At 37.9% G+C, this 20,891-nt stretch overlaps 1 protein-coding gene across 2 annotated transcripts in view; it reads right to left on the bottom strand.

Moving 5' to 3' along the window:
* ARSG (arylsulfatase G) overlaps nucleotides 1-20,891 on the bottom strand; it is a 1,771,349-nt gene that overhangs the window by 887,245 nt on the left and 863,213 nt on the right. For both annotated transcript variants that reach the window (XM_044085120.1, XM_044085118.1), the window contains exon 8: nucleotides 8,847-8,927. In XM_044085120.1, coding sequence (XP_043941055.1) covers nucleotides 8,847-8,927 — 81 coding nt within the window. The remainder of the gene's footprint in view (nucleotides 1-8,846; nucleotides 8,928-20,891) is intronic.

Here is a 20,891-nt window from a genome sequence, read left to right as displayed (position 1 = left end):
CCATGAATATTGTGTTGTGGTGAATGGTGAGTGATTCTAGTAACTTCAGGTATGATGTATGAGTTTTCTGATTAATAGTGGGGGACCTGTAACTAGCAAAAATATGGTAATGGAGTTTTCCCATGGATAGTTGGACATGGAGCAGCTCAAGCATGTCTTATTGTTTGACCAGCGTTGAGGTTTGCTTATCTTTTATATAGCTAGATACACCTCCACCTTTAGCACTTTCATGTTCAATGGGTGGTTCGAATGTATGGAAAGCAATATAGCCATGCACTGCTGGAGTGCTCTGTGGCTTTGAATCATGTTTCAGTAGCTGCACAGATGTCAGCATTCTCCAGGGTAAGGAGAGATTCTAAGGAGTGCAGTTTCTTGTTGAGACTCCTAGTAATGAGCTGTAACACCTTTAGCTTGCCCTGAATATCTTTTGCTATGTTGGAAGATTTGTCTGTTTGGCATTGCCTAAAAAATGCAGTACAGGGGTGGATAATGTTTTGGTAAATATCTGAAAGCCTACAGGTGACAGGTGAAGACCATCCTTGGCAAAGCAGAGTGGCCTGTCAACCATGTCCTCTTAGACTGACAAGTATTGGACCCCTTTGCAATGACATCAGTAGTAAGCCAAAGTTAAAGTCGATCATTTTCAGCTGGTGTTGTGGCATCATCCTTGGAGATGGTAGAATGCTGCTCAAGAATGTCTCTCTTTATATAATCCAGGGAAGTACATCTCAGGTCATTCAAGCCCACAGGAGCTATGACTGAGTCATACTGGTACTTAGGGATTAGTGACCTGAGTGCTTGTGTGATCTGGTGAATCCTGATCCCTGACAGACAACTAACTGTAATCTTCCCCTTATACAGCCTGGTAAGAGGGACATCAGTGTGTCTTAGAATGGAGTCTTCTATGACCAGAATATTGCATCGTGGAGCATTTCGCCCTATGGGCTTGGTAGCTGAGGCACAATGAAATGAAGCTTTATGTGTTGGGATGGGAATTGACTTGATCATGTACATGCATAGTTTCTGAGTACTGTGCCTGAAAGGCCTTTGAGGTTTGGGTAAGTTACATGTGAGCACCTCCACATATGTGGGTCTATGTGTATGTTACTTCATAGGTGCAGTGAGTGATGTGTGTGGGTAGCTAACAACCTGTCTGTTGCTTTTTGTGTCTGTATGTGAGAGTCTAACATCCAGTGTCAATGTGTGACTACATCTCTCACATACTGTATTTGTCTGTTCCAGAATTAAGCGGTTGTTGCCTCAGGATAACCATGTTCATCAAGATGGATGCAGAGATAGCAAGAAAGTGCTCATCCATGGTTGCAGGATCTAATGTGTATTTGAAAGGATAGGAGTGGAGGGTATTTGTAATCAGATAAGGGAAGTGTGGTTATGTGATGTGATCTGCAGCTAACCAAACCAGTGTTGCTGCCAAGCACCAAATCAGATGCTCATTAAGCAGCAATAGTCATGGGTGCTATAATATGGTACCTAGCAAGTAAACTTTCACAGTAATGAAAATAAGACATTTTTATAGATGTTTGTGTATGTGCATGGCACTGGTACAGTGAATAGCTCCATGCAAATGTGCCAAATTTATGCCAGCACTGGAAATATAGAAAACTGAGCCTTTTGGCCAATGCAACGACTACACTTAGAACCCTTTTGTATGCTTCCCAGCTCAGATTGACCAGGTAAACACCTACTACCACTAGATAAATAATCCTAGTCTTCCTAATATAAAAGCACAGTAAAGGAATGTCTTGAATAAAATGCTATAACAAACAAACTTAAAGATAAGAATACAGCAGTGTACTTTAAACAGCTTATAAAAGTGTGATTATTCAGTAAACGTACTTCACTTTGTAGAAATGAGTCAAGAGCCACTCAATTGTACAGCATTTATAAAGGCACTAAAAACAAGATAAGCTAATTAGTAAGCCCTCCAGCCAGTACAACTACATGGAGAAATCTCAAGTGTTTCCCCAGTCTAAACAGACCAGGATATCACCCAGTGCCACCAGATGAAAAATCCACTGATCTGTTGATGAAAACACAGAAGAGTACATGATAGAGTGTAAAAATGCACTACTTTATCCAACAGATAGTTAGATAATGAATTCTGAGGAAGTAAATCAGTAAGACAGACAATGAGAGGCAGAATGCACTTTTTTTTAAAATAAGCACAAGGAAAGGCAAATAAATAATTCAATATATCAAGAATAGTGTAGAAAGGAGCTTATACAGTTCAGTTTACAGTAAAGGTGGGCAGTTTAAAATCACCAGGTTTAAAAAGCAGATCAAGGAATGGCATGATGGCTAGGAAAAATGTCTAGCTGACGATCAAGTACACTGCTTGTAGTTTATGCAGGCTTGGAGTCTTTTCATGAAAGACAAAGACCCAGAAATTCACTGTGTATTACTCAAGAAACAATTTAACCAAAAAAAAAAAAAGTGAAATGTACAGCCTAGATAATTTAAGTGTCTGCCTCTCACTCAGAGCAAAAAACACTAGGACAAGCAGATTTCTTAAAACAGAAAACAAAATGGAGCAGGTAAAACAGAAAGCAGTTCTATCAGTTTAAGCAAGTCACAGACAAAAATGTAGGTTTATTTTCCTCACCCAGGAGGGTATTCACCAGCAGTGTCTGAAGTTTATGCAGGCTTTGGGTCTTATCTGGAAAGATAAAGACCCATAAATTCACTGTATATTTAAGTATCACTCAAGAAACAATTTAACCAATGGAAAAAAACATGTGAAAATAATAATTTAAGTCTCTCTCTCTCTCTCTATATATATATATATATATATATTTATATATAGGTTTACTTTCTTGACCCAGTAGGAAATCAACAAAAGTGCTTGTAGTTTATGCAGGCTTGGAGTCTTACAGGATCATAGAATTATAGCAAGTTACTAGGTTACTGGCCCTGAGGCCCTTATAAGCCTAGCCAATAAATTAGCCTATGTTCCCACAAGTCAGCACCTGATGCCCCTGTCCAGCAGGGACAGGTGGAATCCCAGGGGTGTACTTTCTATTTCCCATCCAGTCATCCAGGTTCATCTTAAGAGGGATAATGAAGTACTCTGCTTGATGTGAAGAGGGAGTCTATTCCACAGATGAGGGACTCGCTGAGAGACAAATCTGTCTTACCAGCAAGTCCTATTGATGTTGCAGAACAAGTTGATGTTTTGCATGCAGGTCACACAAGTGGAGTTTGGCTTGCAGATATGCAGCAATTTCATCAATGTGGGATTAGAGATTGCTCTGTATGCCAGACATAGATCACCTCTGAGGGGTCTGCATGAGAAAGGGTAGGGGACAGGGCTTTTAGCCTATCTGTGTAGGACAGATTTTTGAAGCCCTAGATTCTCCTGGTCAGGAACCTCTTTGGTCTCTCTAGCTGCTGCATGTGCTTTGCAAGGTACATGCTGAAAGTGGAGTTTTACTTGATGAGGGACCTGATAAGGGAGGAATATAGGGAAGTTATGATTTCCTTGTTCCTGGAAGAAGCACCCTTACTAATGAGGTGAGCCATGTAGCAAGCTCTCCGTACAATGGACGGAACATGGTGGTCAAAAGTTAGAGGTTTCTATTGTTTGTTAAAAGTTCTATTGTTGTCAACTTGGGTTTCCAGGTCCCTCACAACTTCTTGTGTGCTTAGGGCATTATTAATGTGATAATTTGTGGCACCATCACTGTCCCCAAAAGGGATGATGATGCATTTTTTGGCATTTAATTTGAGGTCGTGTTTCTGGCATCAGTCATTTGTCTGGGTGAGATCCTCTTGTAATATGTCTACATCACTAGGAGAGTTGATGACAGCACACAGCTTGCAGTTATCTGCAAACTTGATCAGCCATAGACCTCTGGTTTTGGCTTGCAACTCGGAGAAGTATATTCTAAACATCGGGGCCCCAAGACTGATCCATGGGGTACGCCACTCATTACAGGTCTACTACTTGAGGTACCTTCCCCTACTTTGACTGAGTGAGTTCTATCCGTCAGCCCATTAGCTACCCATCTGGTCACATAAAGATTTACACCAACCTGGGATAGTTTATCTATTATGTCTGAGTGGGGAATAGTGTTGAAGGCCTTGGCCAGGTCAAGGTAGGCAGCATACACCATCTTCCCCTCATCCATGGCTTTGGTGACTGACTCAAAGAAGTCCACCAAGTTTAACAGGCATGATCTCCCCTTGACAAAACCAAATTGTGTGGGATCAAACATTTGGAGGTTGCCGATGTTCTTATTAATGTGGTCCATGATAATGTGTCCATGGCCTTGTAAATCAGGCTAGTTAGGCTGATGGGTCTATAATTGCCTGGATCAGTGAATGCTCCACCTTTGTGCAAAGGGATGACGGTGGCCATCCTCCACTCACCTGGGATGAAATTGGCACTCATAGGGGAATAGGGTGCCTAGTGGTGCTGCAAGTTCCTGTCTGAGTTGATGCAGGATGCAGCCTGGAATGTTATTGGTCCCATGGAAGCTGGAATTTTAGCCTTTCAGAGGGTAGTAATGACTTGTTCCCTAGAGGTAAGGGGTGGGGGCAGGTGCTGGGGATATCCTGAATTACTGATGGGGGTGGACAGAGCATTGAAGCTTTCACTGAACCTGTCTGCCAGCAGGTTGGCTATATCCATGGCATTTGTGTATGTGGTGTCCTTGACCATCAGTTCTTTGTAGATTTGGGTGTTTCCCCTTAGACTGTGAATGTATTTGAAGAAGGCCTTATGATTGTCTTTAGTAGATGTGGCCAATTTGGACTCAAAGTTAGCTTTGGGAAACTTCACTAATACCATAATTTGCCTGTTTAGGACAAGGAGAGATTGCTTCCAATTTGGCACCTGTTCCTTCTTAGTCCTGAATAGCAATTTATTTCCTTTTGCTGTAGGATTTATTTACAGCCGATGTTCACCAGACAGGTTTACTCTTCCTTGAGGAGGAGGATTTTGTCCTATCAGGTATTGCTGAAGCCATTAATTTATATAAATGGCCATATAGTACTTTGGTGAAGGTTTGGACATTAGTGCTAGTTCTTACTGTTTGGAAGGGGGCTGTGAAGCTGTTTAGACCTTACCTCAGGAGGTTGTAATCAGCTTTGGAGAAGTTTTTTTTGTTTCACCCTAGCTGGGGGGCAGGGGAGATGGTAACTTTGAAGGTTACTGCATTGTGGTCTGATCTTACCAGGGATGATGACACTGTGGGGACAGTGGTTTCCTGTGTTTGTTAGTACCAGGTCTAAGATGTTGTCACCTGTTGTGGGTGTGTCAACCAGCTGGTCCAAGGCACTGGCACTGGCAAAGTCAAGGAATCTTTGAGCGTCTGTGTTCTGGCTCGAGTAGTTATTCCAATAAATGGATGGGTAGTTAAAATCATCCAGGATCAGGGTATAGGGTTGAATCTTAATAGATTCAAGGAGGTTCAGATAGGTAGCATGGGCAACCTGAGTCAAAGTTGGGATCCTGTAGCTAACTATGATTTGACTAGGGGTCTTGTCAATTGTTAACTTCACCTTGAGCATCTCCTGTGTGTCATACTGTTTGCTGAGTCTGGAGGTGTGTATATCTTTAATATATAGTGAAACACCACCTCCTTTGGCCTTGCTGCCCTCAATTTGGGGTCTGTATGTATGATAGGATGAGTAACCAGGTAAGGAAGGGGGTGCTCTCCACAGCTTTGAACCAGGTTTCTATGACTGCTCAAATGTCAGCATCTTCCAGGGTTAAGAATGCTTGCAATGAGTGCAGTTTCATGTTGAGACTCCTAGCATTCCTAGCATGACTTTTAATTTGTGTTTAGATGAGAATCTCATGTTGGTAGTTTTTACCTCAAGACATTGCCTAAAAAAGGCACTATGGGGGAGGCAAGAACCTTTGCCAGGAGCCTGAAGAACAAAGGAAACAGATGCAGGTCATCTTTGGCAAAGCATTGTGGTCTGTCAGTCATGTCTTCCCCAGGCCGACAGGTTCTGGATACCCTTAGAATGACACCAGAAACTAAGCCAATTGTTAATGTCAATCATTTTTTGTTTGTATTAAGGCATCATTCTGGGTGACATTAGAATGCTGCTTAAGGCTAGTGACCTACCTGCCTGGAACACATATTCAGTGAGCTCGATCATGTCTCTGTTCATACAGTCCAGAGAGGTATGTCTCAGGTCATTCATGCCAACATGTACTATGACAGAGTTATAGCAGTACTTGTTGAGGGATTTGAGTGCATGGATGATGTAGCAGATTCTGTCACCTGAAAACTTGCTGTGACTGTCTCCTTATTCAGCCTGGTGAGGGGTACATCTGTGTGTCTCACAATGGTGTCTCCTATGACTAATATGTTGAGTTTATGGTTAGGCCTTAGTGGCTGTGAGACACAGATGTGTGGACTATGTGTGGTGTGTGGTGTGGTAGGCTGTGGAGTTTGTGTGTGTTTTTGTATCAGAGGTCTCTTTTGTTTAGGTATGTTTTTTGTTAAGAATTTCCGCATATGTGGGTGTGTTGGTTTGGGTGATGTTTGAGGTCAGGTGTTTGTGCAGACAACCTTCTCAGTGCCAGGTATACTAGCTTGTGAGGGAGAGAGCATAGACTCCAGGTTTTTAGTTCAATTGCATCTCTCACAATTTGTGCTCCTAGGTGGTAGTGAGAGAGGGTTGTCTGTGTACATGAGACAGTTACTACACTGTCTCAGGATGCCAATATCATCCAGATTGGCAGGATAAATGGTAGGAAACTGTCCATCCATATTTGTCAGAATCGGTGAGGGGGATGAGCTGGGGGGGGGGTGAAGGTGGAAAGGAAAGATTCTTGTTGGAATAATCAAAATAATTCATTATTATAGTACCTGCCCCTTTATCAGGCTTAGAAGTATGTGATGTTCTATCTGTGGTAAGTTCTTGCAATAAGTAAGTAAGGTTACTGTAATGGCTCTTGCTTTAAATCGACCAGACTTTCATAAATCAACTTCACATGCCTGTCATAGCAAGGGCTATTACAGTAACCTTACAGTGAAAGAAAATAAGATATTGTAGGAACTTGACATATATAAAACAATACATATTTCTAAGCCTGATAAAGGGGGTTAGAATACAAAGAGTTACTTTGGCAGCTCAGATTGCAGGTGACAATTCAACCTGGCTTGAATGAATCTGTTTCAATTATTCCCATGTTAAAATTTAGAGCAGCCAAGTTATAATATGATTGTTATTTCTTTTTGATGTATTTTTGAGTATTTATTTTCAAATGCATTATTCATATATTTGCAGTATTAACATGGATTTTTTGTGTGTTTTTAAGGTTATTGTTATTTAACCAATTAACTAATTAAGATGAACAAGGTAGTTATTATTGAGAGTATTTACTGTGGATGATGACAAAACTTCTTTGATTCTTGTTTTAAAACTTTGAGGACACAAAAGCACTCAATCCTTGATCCAGTGCTATTTGTGTGTTTATACGGTGCTGTTTTTGTTTATTAAACTCATTTTCAGCTATCATTGGTGGTTTGCCATTGGATCCCAGATGACAAGTTTTTTGATTTTATTGTTGGCTGTTTTTTTGCCATGTCGTATTCACTTTTTTATTTGAAAATTTCTATAAAAATGCAACCATATGGTGGTTTGTAAAAACATGCTTTCTTGTCTGACATAACATGTTACCCACAAACACAGCATCTGAAATGTTATTCTGTTAATGCTAAAGAAGTCACAGTTACCTTACTGCATAATTCTGTTCTTCTTGGTGAAATCAAAATTAATGCTTAGTTTTTTAGGATAGTATTCACTAAATAAACTTTCAGAGTTGTGAACAATTGTGGCTGTCAGTTCTGTGAACCTGTATTACATCTGTAATAAAAATAAATACACCATGTCGTAATTGTTAGCACTTTCAAGAAAGGGAGGAAAAGGGGCATGTTTACACATTTCATAAAAAATAATAAAACGGTATCTCTCCAAGAGAAAGAATATGAGAGCTCTGTAGTTCTGTCTAAGTCCTCGATCCTTGTCTTAATTCTTAGAAATTTCAAGAATGAGGGAAAGGGGGCAAGTTCACACAGTTCATAAACGATAATAAAACAATAACTATCCAAGAAAAAGAACTTGGGAGCCCTATAGTTTTGTATGTCTGTAATCTCTGAGATACAAGAATCCACTTAAATATTAACCTATTTTTCTTCTTAAGCTAATTTTAGAAATGAGGGAATGTTCTGTTCTGATTAGTGGGCTATACAAAATGTTAACTGATTAAGTATCTCATGTATTAATCTGTAATTAGCATTCTCTAGCAGAGGCAAGCCTTATGTAATGATTTTACTCAGTCTGCCTCCGGGTGTGAAGCATTCTATGCATCAATCTAGTCTGGACTGGTCATCAGCTCCTAGTAATTGTGTGTGACTTGCCTCACTGCTGACTATTCTTATTAGTTTTCTCACCACCAAAAGTAAATGTATTCACGTTCAAAGTGCAGACTAATGGACAGTCAGAACTGATATGTGAAGATAGCAACAACAATGAACAGAGGAAGATGATGAACAGGAACAAAACCATATTAAAAATATGAAAAGTAAAAATGCCAAAGACTTAAAAAGATGCCAACACAATGTACAGTTCTGTGTATATTCTGCAGAAAATACTCACTCCAATGTAAAGATGCAGGAGACTAAACTAATGTCTTTCGGCTTTTCCCGGTTAGGGGTCGCCACAGCGGAACTCCGGTCCGCTAACCAACATGAAAAAAAACCTCTTATACAAGTACTACATTTTAGCACTTCAAAGAATGGAATATAACAAAAACAAGGTAAACATCAGATGCTCTGTAAAAATGTACTGTAAGCAGACATTACCTTGCTCTGACTGCCATGTTCCAAGGAATGGGCCAACACTTCCTGAAAATTCACATTTCTGTTCCCATGGACCATTATCACCTGTATAAATAATGATTAAAACTTCAGATAACATAATTAATATACAGAAAATTATAATTCTTAGAACTTAGTAACATATAGGTATGGAAGTACCTCATTTCTAAAATACTATTCTGTGTATTTCTCGGGACATTTAAAGCCTCTTCAACATGACACATTTGTACATTTGTATATGTAATGGCTTATACTGCCATTTCACATGATATAAATAATAACACTGCAAATGTTTATTTGGAATAATTTCAAACATATGTATGTATAAAATTCTGTCATCAATTTTGTCAGCAAGACTGCTCCCTCATATTGTTTTTCATGGCAAACATTTTTGCTCTGAGATAACTGATAGCTAAATTAGTGGCCTGAGCTGACTGCAAAACAAAGAATGAACCTGATTTATAGCATGTTAGCAGCTGTACATTATTGCAACTGCACAAAATAACTTGTCTGATCAAAGTGCATAATCGCACTACAATTGACTTCACATGACCTTGATTTTCAGCTATAAGTACAAGGAAGTTAAAGACAGACTTACTTTGTAAGCCTAATTCATAGCAGTTTTGGCTTGCCCGCTACTACTTTTTATTTACAGACCTGAAAACTTAAAACAATAACCTTTTATGAGCCAAAGCATCAGTGCTAGGACTAAGCCACTGAATGGTAAGACTACAGAGAAGTTTCCTACTAGTGTGACAAAAAAAGAGGAAGGCTGGTCAAACACATCCAACATTAGCATTTAAAGTCAGCTATCCTACATAGAAATATCTCTGCCTTATCTACATAATTCATCTAAAGTCAGCTATCCCACCTAGAAATATCTCTGCCCTTTTCTACATAATTCATCTAAAGTCAGCTATCCCACGTAGAAATATCTCTGCCCTTATCTACATAATTTATTTTCTAACAACAAGTAACTGCTTGACTAATTCATTATACTTTAAGAGAAAATGTTTCCCATTATCATTGGATCTTGTATCTATTTTTACACTAAAGCATTTAGTTTGTATACCTTAGTAGTCAGCTATCAGATTCAAATAGCCAAACCATTGGTTTACAGTGTTGGGCAGAGACTGGTTGGGCTGACCACCACTGATATTCCATGTCCTTCTTCAAGGCTTTCATAAAATAATAAGTATAATGTGGATTTCATAATTGGTGACCATTCTCCTCCACTACTCTCCCAGTTGCCATCCTCCAGATCTGATGCCAAGACAGCATTGTTTTGTTTCTGTAGAAACTGATTCTGAATACCTGCAGCTTTCATAGTTCAGAAATATCTCACAAATTGTTTACGCACCCTGACTCATAGCAGGCAAATCCCAGGACGACCCAAGAGTAGCATGACCTTTGTCTAAACAGTGTTCCTGAAAGCAGCTGCATTTTATAGACTTGTTAATATGGAGGTGTGGTAAGTGATAAATGAAATGCCTTGAACTGTATGTTTACAGAATGAGCATCAGGATGAGTGCCTACCGGATAATCTGGGGGTCATGTGTATGTCTGTGTTTTGCATGTGCAGTGTGAACTGTAGCTTTTAGTGTACAGCATAAATATAGTGGGATTATTGCCCATTTAGTAGTTTTCATGAAATGCCAAAGATTATAGCTAAGCAAAACACACACACACACACACACACACACACACACACACACACACACACACACACACACACACACACATCAGTGCACCAGATATGTGTTTTAAGGGTCTGCCATTTGTGAACACACATGCTTTTGTGTGTGTATATGAGTTATTCAGGGTTTGTTGATCTGCACTACTGACTCCCAGTATCTTGACTGACACTCATCTAATCCTGTTTCATCAAAGTGCTCTATTAGGTGCATCAAAGTGGCTAAGCAAAAGATCAAACCTGCTACCAGTGCCCCATTTTCAACCCCATAGAATAAAAACTTGTCCACACAAAATAAACCAATGAGCAACTATGGGGCACACATCCTCTGTACACTAAAGCCCTTACTAATATATGCTAACTGCATGTTTACACCATAGTGGGAGCAAAGGATAGCCTCCTTTTTCTAATGCAATGAAACAGGAAGAGAGATGTACACTGTTTGTGCAAGACTGTTGTGAATTGTAACAGAAAGATCTTCCTTTATCCTCACTGTGTGCAGGTATAGAGTTGGCAAATTAAGACGGGAGTAAGTGGAGTGAAGCCCCCTGTAAATATGTCCATGTTGGTTTGAGTATTTAAAAAATACTCTTATAGAGCCAACATTGTGATTTTCTACATTCCAAGCTTCCGTATCTTTCATGTTTTAATGTATAAGTATGTGCGTGTGTGTGTATATATTATATTTATGTAACATATTCACACACACATATACATATGCAGAAGCCCACACAAACACACACAGATACATTGGGGATTTGATTTAATTCTGTCTCCACAGGTAAAAGAGATATTTTTTCTTACTTCATCTGCCAGTCACAAGCATACTGACTCTGCTCTCTACAGGGCCCCAAAACTCAGAATCACATTATATTCAAGACAACTCATGATGACCATCATTGGCACAGGCACACAATGACCACCCTTTGGCTGTGCAGACGATGGGAACGTAATGTACTCTGGTTATCTCAAATCTTTGTACAGGTAAGAAGCTTCATAAAGAAGAATAAGTCTAAAGTCAGGTCTCTCAAAATACCTTAGTATATTATCTAGAGTCTGCTATGGATTGGAGGATTTAACAATTCGCTTGGAGGATGAAATACTGATTGCTCATTTATGCATACAGGTCTTTGTTACACTGCCAACTAGACAGACAATTACTGTGCTAGGCCCCTTTAAACATGGCGCACAGGGAAATGTTACTTTCTGATGAATCCAGATGCACTGTAAAATGTAGAAAACAATGGCAAACCACGGTTGTTTTAAAGATGTGTGAATGTAAGCTTAAAAAACTAAAAATATATTTAATGAAGATGTAAAGGAAAACATAATTTTGGATAAGGTTGTAAATCTGCTAACAAGACGAGTCATGCAGATGTATATATTTTAAAGGTGATGCATACATAGGTCACAGAGATGCATTTATACTGGTGTATAGGTTACAAGTGGATGGTAAGCTAGCTGATGTACTGTCATGCCTACAGGATATTTGCTAGACTAACTTTAAGAAGAGATGAGGATGCAGAGCAAGAAGAAAAGTGGAAGAAAGTGTAGACAAAGAAGAGAATGCAGGGAGGGCGGAAGGAGAAAAGCTGGCAGACATGATTTAATGAGTAGCAGAAGAAACGGAATTAGCATGACCTAAGGCAGAATAGTGCCATTTGCAGAATGTAGTTATAGCAGCTGGGAATACAACACTAGTGGAACAGACAGTGTGCAAAAATCATACATGTGTAAGAAATGGTATTTAACTACATGGAGGAGTTTCATTTTTCCCAAGATTCAGTGACCCTGTATTTAATAATATTAAATAAAGGGACAGGGACAAAAATGCTGCAGATGATTGTGTGAATGATACTTTTCACATTCCTGTACTTGTGCATGTCATTGACCCTCTGAATACTGACTTTTGTTCTTTGTGGAAATGAGCTTGAGGTCCTTCTCAGATTTCAGCAGTTCCTGGATAGTTTGCAGTTTAAGCAGAAGCTTGGTTAAAGATGGACAAGAGAGTAGACAGGGACCATGTTAGATATCTTGTTAACAGGATCTGAAACTGATATTTGTTGAGCAGGTAAAGAGCACAGCTTTTTTAGGGTGTGTATCAAGCCAACAGCTAGATCAGCTATGTCAAAGGAGAATTGTACTTAACATGAGTATAATTCAGCTCACAATTTACATCTACCCAAATGCAGTCAAAAAATCATAGTGGTCCGAAAATGGGTGTGTTGTTGTTGTTTGCCTTTCGGGGTCACCACAGCGGAACTCCGGTCCGCTAATGATTGGCAGTAGATTTTTATGAAACGCCGAGGTGCCAGTTCAATGCCCAACCTTCAAAGAAGGCACACCCATTTACGCACACGACTTTCGAACGCTACCCAACCGCGGGGAGGACATGCAGACTCCACACAGAAGGCACTCCCAAGCCCACCCAAGAATCAAATGGGAGAACCTCTTGCTTTGAGGTAACAACGCTACCGCCGTACCACAGCAGCATCTCTGTTAGTTGCATATCTGTACATTCTGTTACACAGACACATGGTGGTATAGTAGCACAGCCCAGACTGTCATGCAATAATTTAAGCCAGGAATACTGTCTAAGCCATGATTTTTCTAGCTTCAATGGAGAAAGATATACTTGCATCAAACTTCTGGTAAACTATTTTTGTTGCCAGTGTCTGTACGTTAAAGAAAAGTCATGTTACGGTCAGTTGTATCTCTAAAGTTTTTACATTTATGAAGTCTAGAAAATATGCTATTTATGCTAGTAATACTTAGAGGTTGGTCAGAGGTGCTAGGGTCTGTCATCAGATACCTTATGGCAACACTGATACATGACAAGGTCTCATATTTTGTTGTAAAGTCTTTGCTATACTTAGAGGTTGTTCAGAAGTGCTAGGGTCTGTCATTGGAAGCCCTATGGCAACACTGGTACATGACGGGGTCTCATATTTTGTTCTAAAGTCTTTGCTATACTTAGAGGTTGTTCAGAAGTGCTAGGGTCTGTCATCAGAAGCTTTATGGCAACACTGGTACATAAGGTCTAATATTTGGTTCTAAAGTCTTTGCTAAATGCATATTTGTTCAGTAATCCGATCATTGCTAGAGAATGGCTCTAATATATGTCTGCTTAACTTATGAAATATTTGGAAATGAACCTTAACTGCAGACACCAGGTAATATAATACTGCTTAGTTTTACTTGGACAAGGGAGATAAAAGAATTCAGGATTAACACAGTCTTACCACTGGTGATCCTTTCATTAATGCTACAGCCTGGGTTCAGCTGCGCATCAAGGAAAGTTTTATTTCCTTGGACTTCACTGAAATTGGAATCACTCCAGATGGACATTCTTGGTTAACAAATGCAATAAATCAATAAACAAAATTCAGCGAAAACACAGAGCCCGTCAGGTCACTTTTATTTCCACACCATTTTATCTTAAGTGACAGACTAACTTTAGAACTGAAGAAGCTCAAATTTAAGAAACACTAATAAAAACTCATCTTAATAAATATGACTTACAACTTCATGAAGCAACTTGATTATTTATATTCCTTTCTTTTGCGTAGAAATTAACCCATTTAATAAGAATCCTGCAATGACAAGTAGAAGAATCCATTAATGTTCCACATGGTCATAGTCAGTGTGAAAATAAATCATTCTGTATTATTACACCTCTGACTTTTACTGCATTAAGATTTTATCTTCTATTACATCCCTTTATACTGCTGTGAGTTCTTTTTAAAAAAAATGCAGAATGCAGATGGGGGGACTTTATCTTTTACACTGCTATACAGTAACTGTTGGGTCTCTTCTGGTTCCAAGTGCACATCTGATCAACAAGACAACATCTTACTAAAAAGATGCTGATTTTGTACTTCTGCATATATAATTATTAATGTTTGCAAGAAAGACATGCATAATATTGTTCTGTTATAGGTTTGTAAGACCAAATGTCAAGCTTATAACATTGGCCATTAAGACACTTGCTGTTTTCGACTTCTTGTATACCTATCAAGATTATTTTTAAAAGGAGGTTTAGGGCTGACTCCTTCAGATTGCAAGGGAAGGTGATTTTATAATAATGGAAAGGTATTATGCAATGTATTTGTTGTATTTTTGTTTCTATTGTTAATATTTATTTTTAGTAATGGGATCCCTGATCTGGTATTACCTCCTGTAGTGCATTATTAGCATACGTTTTCAGGCAGAACCTGAGCACACACTGCCCTACAAAACACACAGAAGTCACCTCTAAACAACCTATAAGAAGCAGAATAAAATGTCATTTCCTGAAGCCTTTCTGAATAGTTCATAAATTCCAGCGCTGTGATTTTTTCGCTAAGGAACCACTGCACCTTTTCAAGTTCTTTCAGGTTGCCTGTTCAAAAGCTACAAAACACAGCACTTTATTTTACAATGGGTCAAATCAGGGAGGTATAAAATGGTGCAATGATCATTCTGGAATGACTAGACATGTACCTTAGAATTAGAAGACCTACAGAATTTGTTTTTCTAACATTGGTAGCTTTACAGTGGTTAAATCTAAATTGTTCTTTAAAACAAAAACTCTTCACAGTGCATTGTATATCAAAAACATCTCTGTTATTATAAAATGAAAAATATAAAGTAACTGATGCCTGGGCTAAGCCTTTCCATGTTACAAATGTTATGACCAATTACATAACTTTAAATTTGAACACAGGAACAATGATAGGCAAGCAATCATGGGGACTATAAGTTGTTTAGCCATACGCACTTAAAGTTCTTGCCACCTGTTTCAAGCATGTAATGTAATACATGATAAACCTGGTGTGAATTTGTGTTTACCCATCCAATCACCCATCCAACCACCAAGCTTTATCTTAAAGATAGCCAAAGTAGTACTTTGTTTTACCTGTACTGGTAATGTATTAAAATACGTTGGGAATACACTAAGCTAGGAAACTATCCCTCTGATAAGTCTTGTTTATTTGTTGGTGTAGGTTTAAGTCCTAAATGTGGGTGTTTGTAGAACCACTAATTTTATAAAGCAATAGGAGGTCAAATAGGATTGAGTTTTTCAAGACATAAAAAGCCAGATGTAGGTTACCCTTAAGTAGTCATTAGGCTACTAAGTATAAGGAATTTTGTGTTTCTCCATCAGTGTAGTTGAAGTATTGAAGGCCTATAATTTTCTGGATTAGAAATCTTTGTAGTCTTCATAATTAAGTAATATGCTTGTATTTGTATATACCAAAGGAGGCACTGCATTCAGCTATGGGCCTGATGAGGGAAGAGTACAGTGGTATGAATTTTTGGATCTTCAGGATAGTCCCTTAGAAATTAACTGATGCAGATATTATTTCCTGGCTATGGTAGAAACATAGTGATCAAAGAAAACAGAGCTGTCATCATAAGGACCCACGTCTCTTATGACCATGACTGCCTGAAGAGGACTACCATTTAAAGCATATGTAATGGGAGCAACTTTTTTTCTGAAAGCTACTCTGCTGCACTTTTTCCCATTTTATTTGAGAATGCTTTTGGTATGCCAGGTACATGTGTATTCTGACCCTTGTTGCAGCTGTTTAGGATCAGTGGCTTCAAAGAAAATAGTGCCCAGCTTGCAGTCATTAGCAGACTTGGTCAACCACACTTCTGGAATAATGGTTGGGATGTGTTGAGAAATAAATGCCAAACAAAAAAACTGCCCAGTTCTGCTCTATATGGTACCCCATTAGCTATTTATGTTCAGAGAGGGTAGTAACAACTTTCACAGCTTTGGATCTGTTGAATAGCCAATGGACAATGTAGGGATATACATTGTTTGTCTAATTTTCCATTAATACCAGCATGAGGAATACTGTCAAAAGCCTCTGTTAATCTGGGGGAAATAGAGTATACAAAGTTCAATACACCTCCAAAAGGCTGGACTGGGAGACCAAACAACAAAAAAAATTCTTCAAGTAAAAAAGTAGAAGGAATCCCAGAAGACAAAGCTGTAGCACAACTCTTTTAATAAAAACAAACGTTGACAACAAATGGTGAGCGCTTTCGCACCAAAGTGCTTCTTCAGACAAATAACATCACAGCAAAACATATTTATATAGTAAAACAGCAGTCATCAATTATTAAAATGAGCAATTATCACTTAACTAAATCCCTTGATTTTAGAATGGGTTTTAAAGAAACCTTGTCATTGAGGCCAGGTTTTCTTTCAGCACCAAACCTCAAGATCCACTGAAGTTCTCTCTGTTCAGTATAATTCTTTAAATCACCACCTCTGGGATTGTTAAACACTACCTCCATTACTTTAAAAACAAAACTACGTTGCAAGTCCGATTCTAACACATGTTTAGCTAAAGCATTTGTAGCATCACACTTTTTTATGGCATAAAGATGCTCACGAATCTTCTCAAAGAGCATTCTATTAGTTTTCCCTATATAGTAACTGTTGCAATCTTTGCAGGTAGCTAAATAAGCTAGATTTTTGGTCTTACAATTAGCATTAACTTTAAAGAAAAAAGTTTGTCCAGAGACAGGGTGTATGAATTCATTAGTGCAATCTATATGAACACAGAATCTACAACTACCACAGGGATGAGTCCCTGTAAAAGACTGTGATTGGGGGAACTCATTGTAACTGTCTCTATAACAGGCACGTCGTTTCAAAGATTTTTTTATTTTTGTAACTAATAAGGGGTTTCTCACCTACCAAGTCTCTAATACAAGAGTCTGAGGTAAGAATGCCCCAATTAAAATAGATAACATCATTGACTTGCTTAATATCACTAGCAAATGACAGGGTCAGGGGGAAACGTCCTCCTCTCTGTGGTCATGGTCCCTTGTCAAAATAATCACCATCTTCAGAAAAGTATGGCTTAGCCCTCCCTGTCCAAAGATTCATAACTTTTTTTGTCATTGTGTCAACTTTGACATTGCTATAGCCTCTAGTCCCTTCAAAACATTCCTATACACATGTTTCGGATGCATGCTATTACGCTGTAATAATGCTGTAATAATGTGTTCTGTCTACAAGATTTTCTAAATAGAATTTCTTTTTCTAAATAGCCTAGTTGTAAAATTACCTGTAGCTTCCTTGTTAATCTTAACATCCAAGAAAACTACTTCTTCCAAGACAGGGACAAGGGATGAGGATGTCAAGACTGAATAACTCTGAAGAAGGTTTTCTAGCAGAATTGGGTACACTTTCGAATAAGTTCCCGGCTAGAGGCTATAGCAATGTTAAAGTGGACACAATGACAAAAGACGTTATGAATCTTAGGACAGGGAGGGCTAAGCCATACTTTTCTGAAGATGGTGATTATTTTGACAGGGGACCATGTCCACAGAGTGGTGGACGTATCCCACTGACCCTGTCATTTGCTAGTGACATTAAGAAAGTCAGTGATGTTATCTATTCTAATTTGGGCATTCTTACCTCAGACTCTTGTATTAGAGACTTGGTAGGTGAGAAACCCCTTATTAGTTACAAAAATAAAAAAATCTTTGAAACGACGTGTCTGTTATAGAGACAGTTACAATGAGTTCCCCCAATCACAGTCTTTTACAGGGACTCATCCCTGTGGTAGTTGTAGATACTGTGTTCATATAGATGGTACTAATGAATTCATACACCCTGTCTCTGGACAAACTTTTTTCTTTAAAGTTAATGCTAATTGTAAGACCAAAAATCTAGTTTATTTAGCTAACTGCAAAGATTGCAACAGTTACTATATAGGGAAAACTAATAGAATGCTCTTTGAGAGGTTTTGTGAGCATCTTTATGCCATAAAAAAGTGTGATGCTACAAATGCTGAAGCTAAACATGTGTTAGAATTGGACTTGCAACATAGTTTTGTTTTTAAAGTAATTGAGGTAGTGCTTAACAATCCCAGAGGTGGTGATTTAAAGAATTATACTGAACAGAGAGAACTTCAGTGGATCTTGAGGTTTGGTGCTGAAAGAAAACCTGGCCTCAATGACAGGGTTTCTTTAAAACCCATTCTAAAATCAAGGGATTTAGTTAAGTAATAATTGCTTATTTTAATAATTGATGACTGCTGTTTAACTATATAAATGTGTTTTGCTGTGATGTTATTTTTCTGAAGAAGCACTTCGGTGTGAAAGCGCTCACCATTTGTTGTCAACGTTTGTTTTTATTAAAAGAATTGTGCTACAGCTTTGTCTTCTGGAAGCAGAGTATACTGAGAAACTACTCTCCATAGACTCTGTGACCTTTCCAAAGAACTGTAATTGTCCCAGAATTCTTGGTGAAAAGAAGACTTCGAAATCTGAAGTAATGGTTCCAAGAAACAATTTCCAAACTCACATGATAAGATGCACATAATAAGGAGTCTCAGTCTCAACTGAACATCCACAACTAATTCTAAACTTTTAGAATTAGTTGTGAATGTTCATCTGTACTGTAATGATGATTTCATACCACCTACTATGATTATAATATTTTATGAATATTTATGAGATTCCTTATCATGTAAATTTTATCATGTGATTTTTTTATCATGTATTTTTTTCATCATGCGATTTTTTGAGAGGTTTTGACTGGGGAAAGTTTTGCATAAATTTTAATGTAGAGGAGGGTTAAACTCATGCAGCATGAAGTTGTTCAATAAAGTTGGCTTTTGGAACCATTATTTTGGATTTTCCAGTCTTCTTTACACCAAGTACTCTGGGACTATTATAGTTTGATATGTTTTACCAAGTATGTTGCCTTTATTTCATTTTTCTGGTTATCTTTCCAAAGAAGCTGTCTAGGTTCAGGAGACAGGGCTTACCCGACATAAGGCTGAACTTATTTGGGTGTAAATCTGATAAGATTTCTATATCTGCTGCATAAATGAGTTTTACTATAATATGTTCCATGGCTTTGCATCTAAGGCTGTTGCGGCTGATTGGCCTATAATTACCTGTGTCTGTATTAGGAACACCTTTTGTATTAGTGTCACAGTGGCTGTTCTCCAGGCATCAGGCACAAACACCATGGATAAGCTACTTAGTAACAACCAAACAAAAAGGCCAAATGGGAGTCATCTAGGAACATTTTAGATAATTGCAGAAATATATTCGAAATACCAGAACTTTCATGAAAAATATTAGCAAATGCAATAGATTCATATAAATAAAAAATCAAGCTTAGCAATCTAGATATAAAAATGAAAGCTCACTAATCTATGGATTTTGCTCAGCTCATAACAAACTGCATATCTGAATATACATTGCTATAAAACAAACTATATCTCAAGGTATATTACTCTGAATTTATACCTACAACATGACTACTAAATAAATAATCATAGATGTTATAAATACATGTATGAATATGGAAACCTGCCCAAAGGAATGACAGGGGTAAAAATATATAATTAGATATAGGGGCCTTCAAAAACAAGTAGGATAAATAAGTACAAAAATGTATATATCACATTACAGTGAACAGAATATTAAAATAAAATCTCTTATAATACTTACAATAAAACTCAATGTTCATGTCAGAAGGCTATATCATAGTATACTTAAAAATTCAGCCATGCTGCCTTCTGACCCAGCTTATAGGAATATTAGCAATTAAATCTTCATTCATTCTGTGATACATTATAATACATTTTAGGCAAGCTCCATCTGAACTATGAGGTTTAGAGCAATCCCTTGCTGATGGACTTCTTGGAGTGCTATGTCTAACATACTTAAGATATTCAAGAATTCTAACAAGACTTTTCCTTATTGTCTAGGGAAATAAGGATATTGACATTTTAGGCAGTATATGACTTGTTTATTTTGATAAACTCTTGAGCTATATCAAAATGTCCATTAGTGAAATAGAGTTATCGAAGCAGGAGCAAATTGAACTTTCTGCTATTCTCCCTAGACCTTCAGTGATTGTGATGTTTACTTGATATGGTCATTTAATTTGTAATCATAATACACATCCTTTTTCAAATATTCTTATGAGCTACATTTACTGATATTAAATGGGAGGTCATTTCTACTCTACCAGGTGTGTAGTTTTTGCAAACCATCTTAGAGAAGTTTTTTTTTTTTTGAATAAATTATGCTAAGGTAGTATGTTATTCTATGATACCATTATATCTCAGTTTCCACACACTGCATCCAAATGTACTAAAGCTAGGAGGTTCCATACTCTGTAAACCTCTAGTTCACATGTACAGTCTAATGTTCATATCATCCAGCTTTAAACATGTACTGCTAATGTTTCATTCTCAAAGAGCTCCCCTCTTACCTATGCTAATTAATATCATCCAACTGCAAACAACCTTGTTGAATACTCAGATGTATATTAGAAGCAATTATGATTAAATACTAGATTACATTAC

This window comes from Protopterus annectens, chromosome 10.part0, assembly GCF_019279795.1.
Source record: "Protopterus annectens isolate FY-2018-M chromosome 10.part0, PAN1.0, whole genome shotgun sequence".
In the NCBI taxonomy this organism is placed as follows: domain Eukaryota; kingdom Metazoa; phylum Chordata; order Ceratodontiformes; family Protopteridae; genus Protopterus; species Protopterus annectens.
The sequence above is the reverse complement of the archived record's forward strand: the minus strand, read 5'-3'. Positions and strand labels throughout refer to the sequence as shown.